At 40.5% G+C, this 8,711-nt stretch overlaps 1 protein-coding gene across 1 annotated transcript in view; it reads right to left on the minus strand.

Annotated features, from left to right (window-relative positions):
- ROR1 (receptor tyrosine kinase like orphan receptor 1) overlaps positions 1 to 8,711 on the minus strand; it is a 59,552-nt gene that overhangs the window by 36,083 nt on the left and 14,758 nt on the right. The window contains exons 3-4 of the mRNA XM_009636222.2: positions 5,620 to 5,907; positions 4,267 to 4,297 (exon numbers count right to left, since the gene is read on the minus strand). Coding sequence (XP_009634517.2) covers positions 4,267 to 4,297; positions 5,620 to 5,907 — 319 coding nt within the window. The remainder of the gene's footprint in view (positions 1 to 4,266; positions 4,298 to 5,619; positions 5,908 to 8,711) is intronic.

Below are 8,711 nucleotides of genomic sequence, written 5' to 3' on the forward strand. Positions count from 1 at the left end.
GACTTGTGTGCCAGAAGAGGCCCCCCCCCCCAACTCCTGCCTGTTGTGGAGGTGCCCTTGACACCATCCCCTTTATGGAAACTATTCCAGTAGTCCGAGAGCCGGAGCCAGCGCGGCTGCCCAGCTCCTGGGCATGCATCCGGACTGCGGGACAGGCGCATTGGCACTCTCCCCGCAGCTCACTGAGCTGCTTGTACTTGGTGCTTGTATCTGTAGCACCTTCTGGCAAAACGAAAGATAAAATAATGATTTATTTATAATGCAGGAGCGTGGGTTGGTTGTTTTTTTTTTAAAAACAAAAGAAGCTTCTTCAAGCTATGCCAGAGACACAGAGCAGCAGAACACATTAATGGAATGTAACTCCATGGCCTCGCAGATAAGAGCTTTAAAGCTGACCTTTGCCAAACACAAGAGGGTTAAAGGAAGGACGTTCAGGTCAGCCAGTGCTTTACACTGCAGCAGTACCTTGGGTTCTTGATTTCCTTGTGGACCGCAGTGGTATGTTTCTGCTGGAGTTTCTTTCATTCGCTGCAGACTGATTTGCAAATCAGGCATTTGGCTCTAGCTAACTATAACAATGCTTAAGGAAAGCAGAAAGAATAAGGATATAATACATATGTGAATTATGATGTTATCTAGCATTGCCTGTCTTCTTGTACAGAAGTCATCCATTTAACCTTTTTATTTTTAAGCTACAGTTGGCCCATCTATTTTTCTGCCATCACATCAGTGCACAACTCTGCACCTATAAATTACGTGAAGAAAAAGTGCTGAGCATATGGATTTTTTTAAAAAACACGATCCTCAAATTAAATCCTTAAATGAACAGAACCTTCCACTCACGGTAGATTGATAAAGACAACATGGGAAAAGCATGCCTACTGAGCAAGGCTGCTACTTGCCATCGATTTTGTTTATTGCCTTATCATAGAAGAAACTCATGCTGATAAGGCACAAACACTACCCAAGTACAAGTTTTCATTTCCACAATATCCTTCAAAGTGCTTCCATATTTAGCCTTCATTTAACCACTGTGAAATAGTATGACATGTCCCTATGATGATGTACAGTAAGTGTCCATTTGCTCAGAGCAACACCAGTGGTCAGCCTGCGCAGCAGGGGAAGAGACATGGGTTCCCATGAATGTCTTTTGAGGAATCAAAATCATCTGAACCCACAGACCCACAGCCAGTTTAGCCAAAGTACCAGGACCAACACCCTAACATTTGAGAAAATGGCAGGAAGATATTTTCTGACCCAGCTTCCAGGACTACTCCTTGAAGAAAGTGTTTCCCCATAGGACTCCCATGAGTCTCAAATGATGGGGAGGAAAGTCGACCATGGGGTACACCTATCACTCTGGAACTTGAAAACTGATGCTGGCATAGATGGGGTTGGTTTTCACAGATTAAAATCAGGTGTCTCTCATGACTATTGCTTATCTAATACCAAAGAAGAGCCCTACAATGGCATCAAGACTATGAAACAATGATGTAACAGTCTGAGGGCTGATGCATTGGAAAGGTCTCACAGGGAGCAGGCTCCAAGTTCTCTTCATGTTTGAAGAGATTTGCATTCAAAATACCAGAAAAATGAGGTATTAATCTCTAGAACAACTTAAATAAATTTGTTTTTCAGACAAGAATATTTAGCAGAGCTGTACAAAATGTTCTGTACCTCTGTGCTGAAGAGTAGCGCTGCCTTTAGCCAGTACTTCTTCAAACGATTTTTTGTGACACTTACCTACGTAATGTGGGCTCACTCTTACCACAGACACTTTCACCAAATTTTCATTAATTTCATAGCTACAAATTTGTTTGCCAGCTTGTACAATGGGGAGAAGGCTATGCATGAGTAGGCTATACAATACTCAAGATACTGTTTGCATGGAAAGAAGAGCAAACAGCAAGGAACAGATTTCAAGGCACTTTCCCTCCTGCATTCCACAGCGTGCAATTTCTCTTTGCAACTTCACTTCACACTGCTGGACCCAACCCAACTGCTGCTATCTATAAGGCTCTTGCACTCATGCCACTGGCAGCAGATATGAACTAGGTACGCTGACCTTTTTTTTTTTACTCTAATTTAGTATGAGTTCCAAGTTTATCATTTCTTTGTCATAAGCTCCTTCCTGATTCTCTTATTTCATAGATTAAATCTGGTTAGCTTCTACAGGAATGAAAATGTTCTCCATTCAGTAAAAAGGAGATCCCTCTCCACATTTCTTTGGATATGTTTCTCTCCAACGTTTAGTAAAATGTGACCTTACTAGACAGAGCCCGCAACCTCCCAGGGTAATGAAATGTGATTAAATATCTTTTTTTGGTTACAAAATTATAAGGCACAGTTATAAAGTCAACTATTAAAGAGGACTATTAAAGAGGATTTCTCTTTTCTCACTTTTTTTTTTAAACTTTTTCCCATTCTTGGTGTTTGTACACATGTATACCAATGGGCAGTGAATGCTGAAAACAAAATGAGAATCTTGGATTAAGTCACTTTAAAGGCAATTTAATGGTTGATATGGTGCATATAGAAAGCAGTGATTGTTTGTTCCCTGGATATATGGGCTTTGCACGCAGAATAAGACAGGGCCTTGTTAAGCTAGAAGAGTGCTTAAGTGCTTAGCTCAGGCAGAGCCTAATACTCCTAAGTCTCCAAACCAGCACTCATGACACTAGCTTGTTTTTTCCTCATGGTCTGGATGATGCTGTGTAGACATCACCTTACAGCTCAGCCCAACACTCACTGAATTAGAGGGACCATGTGCTGTTACTTCTTCATAACTGGATGAGGCTTTTAGGTAGTTAAGTTGTGGTCTTTTTTTTTTTTTTTCAGGGGGGCAAAAAAACCCCCAAAACCCTGCCAGAAAGAAAAATGGGAAAAAGTTTCCCAAATGTATTTTTTTTAAAAACAGTGGGACAGTCTTGAGTGGCCTAGACAGTGGAATTCCAGCACAGCACTCTGTTTTCTGTACTCACGCTGCTCTCCCGTAGGTTTCTAACCACCAAGGACATGTTGCTTAACTTTACAAATTTCAGAAACCCCAAACTAGGTGGAAGCAAACACAAGATACACATATTCCCAACTCATTAATTAAGTCTCCAAACTGCTAAAGAGCACAACAGCCCCCACTTCCCACAGCACCACGGAGCTTTCCTTCCCAGGATACCGCAATCACAAACCGGAGCCTAAGTCCAAGCAAAGAGCTCCCCTTTCAAAACAAACTCAGTAGCTTCAAAAGGGAAGACAAAACCACATTTGATGATGTTCCATTAGAGGGCATCCTAGCATGTCCTTTTGTGGTCAGATGCTTCTCCCAATTTATATCCTCTGGAATATTTTGTGAACGATCTTCTATATGGACAGTCAGGAACATTCACATCCCCAAGCTTTTGCATCCCTTGTAATCGCATTAATAGTTTCATTTTATGTTTTAGTTGGTACTGTATTTCTCTTCTAATGGTGCAGCTTCCCTCACCAGGAGAGGTGGGTTTTCAGTATTGTTCCACACATGTAAGATGTGAATAAGCTGGACACGCTATCACAAAACTGATTTCAAACTTCAGAACAGTTGAAGATCATACTTGAAAATAGTAAGGGACTACAAAAGGTGAGCAAGTTTGACCATGTGTCTTGAAACTAGAGGGGAAGATAAATGTATGTTCTCAAAAGGTACCAAAGACAGAAGCTTCACTGCCAAAATACAACAACGTGGCAACTGCTCAGACCCAGCAGCAGGAACCAAACTTGAGCTCCAGGATACAGGGAGCTGTGGTAAAAATAGCCACTACTCTCACCCACGTACTAGATCTTTAAAAACTCAGTTTTAAGAGAGTTTACTAATACAGGTACAGATAGATACCGATAGAGCTCATGACCATCCCCTTTAAATCAGTAAGAACTTCCTAGGTAGTAAAACCTACTTATAGTGATAAATATTTTCCAGATTGGGCCGTGACATGTATGAAGATCAGTTTCTACTCATATCGGTAGGTACACTGAAATCAGTTCAAAGACTGAAGGCACCAGAGGATCTAAAGGTAATAATATTAGAAATTAAGAAGTCTAGGGTAAGAAATAGGAGTTGACATGATAACATGAAAATATACCTGCGAGACAGATAATTCAGTTATAATAAATTACCATACTATCTGACTTAAAGTGGAATGTAAAAGTTCTCCTGTCACACAAAATGAAAAATGAACTTTTGACTGCTGAGATGCAAGATTAAGGAATTGACATAACAGACATGAAACAACTTACGATGATCCTGGACTTGCTGTTGGCGGGGGACCTGGAAAAGTGACAGAAGAAAAACAGTGTGATGACTTACGGTGAGGTAGCAAGTAGGAAGCTTTTGAAAACCTTTTAAAAGATATAAGTAACAGTCTGTCATGTTGGATGTGGTTTATGTAGTTTAAGAGACAAGTCGCAGTTTCTCAGTACCAAAGACAAGACTGTATCCTGTAGCAATGACTGTCAGAACAATATTTGCAGAGAACAATAAACAGGTGAGGCACTCATCCTAGGAACGCGTTCTAGGCCTGATTCAGATGCATTGATCAAATTTGTTCTGACCTCAGTGGGCTTTGGCTTGGAGGGTTTAATTTTTACTGCCCTTGGTGCTTATAATTTGGCAGCTACTGGAGGGGCTGAGTGGGCTGGCGTGCATGTTCACCGGCACAGCACAGATTGAATAGTCGGCTGCAGCAGACTTGAGGGAAGTTCTTACTAATGAGTATTTGCTCTAGAAACTGGATTCTGACATTAAATACTGCTCCAGTCAGAAAAAAGAAAAATACTTACTGTTTTCTACAGGACCGCTCAGATAAAAATCTCCTACATTTCAGATACAGGCTAAAGGACAACAACTGCCTTATAAGAGAACATCTAATGATTAATTTCTTATTAGAATGTAGAAAATGTGGGAGATTTATGAAAAAAGACTATGAAACTCATCGCATACGTCATTCATTGTGTGTTATTTGTCCAGTTCCTAAGAGGATTAATTGGGACTCTGCAAACATCTTCATCTCAATGAATTATTTCCCTCTGAAATGTGGAGGTGGAGGAGAAGACGCACAAAACCTGTTTCTTGTTTGGAATCTTCTCAGTCGTAAGATCAGCTTTGAAGGCAATTATTTCAATATAAACTTTGAAGTAAAAGTGCTTACTTTACCTGACAGGTGTATATATATATCACTAACATGCCTCCAATCTATACTGCAAGCTGAAATTTCTCACTTACTAGAGACAAAGGAGGTCACTCAGGCACTTGAGAATAAAATATTTTTTCTCATCTGGACTGAATCCATTCAGGTAGCATATTAGTGAACATTGCTATTTAGTGACCCCTCTGTTTCAGTCCTGCTTCCAGTAGGCTTTTATATAGTAAAATCCACTGTTACAGCTGGCAACACAGGCATTTCAGCTGAGCAAAGAGAAAACAGGCAGAGAGGATAAGCTGCCATCCCAGAGACGCTCCCAGAAATAGGCTGAATCAGACCGGCTGATACTACTACATCAGCCCATTCATTTGCAGTGGATAAACACACCTTTCTCCAGAGCTGTTTTTTTAAGTAACAGTTTGAACAGCTTAAAAGGAGAAAAACTTACCAAATTTCACAAACAGCACACCAGTTGTAGAAACAGTCTTTCTGCCGTTAGTCGCAACGCACTGGAAGTAGCCGGTATCTGTAGTGTCAAGGTTCCTTATTCGCAGTCGAGACCCATAGCTTGTGGCACGGAAGGAGATCCTCCGGGGTTCTTGCACAACCGGAGCATCGTTTTTCAGCCAACGGACAGTCGGAGGAGGATTGCCAGAGACTTTACAGTGCAGCTCTGCAGTCTGGCCAAGGGTGGTAGTTATGTTATTCATAGGTTCATCAAGCGTCAAGAAGTAGTCTGTTACGTAAAAAGAAAAAAGGGTGAAAAAATATTTCCAGCTCAGGAAGTGTCATTTTAAAGAAAGCTCATGCTTGTCTTTGAAAGGGAAACAAAAGAAGTGGCTATCAGGTTTAGCAGAAAACAAAAATACTTATTAACTGATGTTTCAGGGCAGGCAATAGGTCCCACATAGCTTTGCATGGTAAAAAAAGGAACAAATTTTGGAATTTCCATTGCACTATAGTAATGCTGTATTTCTTCAAAACTTCTCTTCATTCATACACCCAAGAATTCCCTCTACTTTCTCAACATCATCCTATTTGGCTTCATTCAACACAGAAAAAGGATAAACATAGCTTCTCTTTTTTCTTTTGTTTTTCCTTTTTGCTAACCAATAAATATCAAAAACATGTATCAGAAATCTGGCTGCTCATTTTCATGCCTCCACCTATGCAGATCTGCCTCTGCTCATGTTAGGATCCACAAAATACAGGAATATATGAAATTAATTGCTCAGAAGTGACAATCTCAGAGACATTTTTAATAGATTCATAGAGCAGTGTAGACAGTATGTTGTCAATGATTTTGTAAGCATTAACTGCATAGATAAGGAATAAGGATCATATCTAGGAAATGGAGACTTTGTTCTCACTCAATATTTCCCTTGCTAAGAGTACTGAAGTTTATCTTAAATTTGAAATAGGTCTCATTATAGGTGCAAGCAGAAGATCAAGAATTCTTTTGTTAAGATAGAGAATGTTAAAACAAAATTTAGCAAAATTAATCTCTTCTAATCCATTTGTGAGCGTTGCCTTCTCCTGTCAAGTGCTATTTCATTCTGCATCGTTCCGGAAGAGGACTATTTCTAGTTAATTGTATTCAACATTTAATTAAATCCTTTAAAGACAGAGCGTGAGATGGATTGGGTACGAGGAATGGAATACATGGGCTTTCATCTCCGTGTCACAGGTTCAAATCTAACAGTGGTCATTAGTGGCCAAACCCCATTATCATCTGCTGGCTGCCTCAGCAGGGCAGCCGAGGAATGAGAAATCCAGAGGCTGCACTCTGCTCCTGTGCTCTCAGAGCCAACCGGGAGGTCAAGAAAAGCCTATCAGTAAGTAAACCTGTGCTGTGCTGCATATGCTCCACCATTCTTAGGTACATCTACTGTTAACTCCAACAATAAGCCTGCCTAAAAGCATGAAAAAAAATCTCTAGCAAGTATAAAAACAGCTTAGCCAACTAACTTGCCTAACTAATCCGCTTCCCTAATTATTTGTTTTAATCATGTCTTCACTAGCTACACCCTTCACTATGTTTTGAGAATATCAATTTAATCTGTTTAGCATGTAAGCTGTTACCCTGTATTTGCATAGCACTTTACACAATGCGTCCCTGTTCTCCTTTGGTCCTGAGGACCTATTAGGATGAACATTCAGTACAAAGAAACTGCCCACACATATTTTTTTCACTGATCAACCAGCCTTTTAATGTGCAAGTATGACACTGTGCAAAACCCCCCTACTTTTACCAATGCTCCCACGGATCTAATTAGCTAGGAAATCTATGTATGAGGTAAAAAGGGCAGAGACCCAAGGCCTTGATGAAGACAGACAACAGGGTCCGATGTCTCTCGCCAGGGGTGTCAGACTGGCCTTTTAGCTCTCCAGAATCATTTCTGCATGCTTCATTGCAAGACTAGAAATGTTTCTGACTTGCTATCTTAATAACCTCACCGGGACGCATAATCTAAGTCAGCACACATATTCTTGGGTTCTCTCCACAATCTGGGTTTAATAAAATCACACTAATAGCATGGAACTGGATAACCGCATTTCATTATCCAATGTAATATTTCCATACCACAGTCATTTATATAATTCCTGATAACATTTCAAAGACTGGTTCAGACATCTACAATATAACACAGTCAGAGAACAGAATGCCCTCAGACCTGTGATGGTCTTGCTGACAAACACCACAGTAAATAGAATATTTTAAAGGTCCTATGTATACAGGAAAGACAAATAAAGGAGTAAGGATGTAGGGTAGGTTTCCAAAGGCTGGAGAAGGGTTTTAAAGTATCAGTAGCAACATTAAATCAGTGAAAAAGTATGGCTGTAATGCAAGAGCTATGGTGCAACTTCTCTATAGGTACAAACCAGAAATAGCCTCTCAGCATTAGGAGCTTCTGACTCTTCTCTAAGTGTTATCCACCTTCCTCCACTACCTACTACAGAAACACTCAAACAAAACGCATCTGCTAAATTCAGCTTAGCTTAGTCCTCAAATACGTAACTCTTGCATCCAAATCATAAATCAGATCAAGCAGATCATCTGAGATTTAAACAGGGCAGGTTTCAAGCAACTGGAAGATTCGTGAGAAGATGTCTCTCACAGATAAAGTAGTTCTGTAATTGAAAATGGGCTGAAGGTCTAACAGTGCTTCCAAAAAACCTTGGACTGTTACTGAGGCATACAAAATTATGAGCATTCCTTCCCTGGCATGCAAAAAAGCCATCCATTGCTGCCCTTGCCTGGTGTGGAGGGATCAAAGAGAAGCCCAATTTTGTTTTTAATACTTGTGTCTAACTCTCACCTACCAAAGCCCATGAAATCTCCAAAGCTACTACCATCATCCTCTTCCTTTAATAACAACTATGCAAAGAACATATAAAGGAGTTCCTGCCTGAGGCCAGGTTTCTGTGAAGGTCACCCCCCATCGGCCACTCTCTGGTGTCATCAGCATTAATATCTCCTCCTTCTGGGACCAAAGGCCAAGAAAAAATGGTGGCAAATCTTCCTTTTGTGCTTTCAGC

The sequence above is a fragment of the Egretta garzetta genome, unplaced genomic scaffold (genome assembly GCF_000687185.1).
Source record: "Egretta garzetta isolate BGI_Z169 unplaced genomic scaffold, ASM68718v1 scaffold163, whole genome shotgun sequence".
NCBI classification, from domain to species: domain Eukaryota; kingdom Metazoa; phylum Chordata; class Aves; order Pelecaniformes; family Ardeidae; genus Egretta; species Egretta garzetta.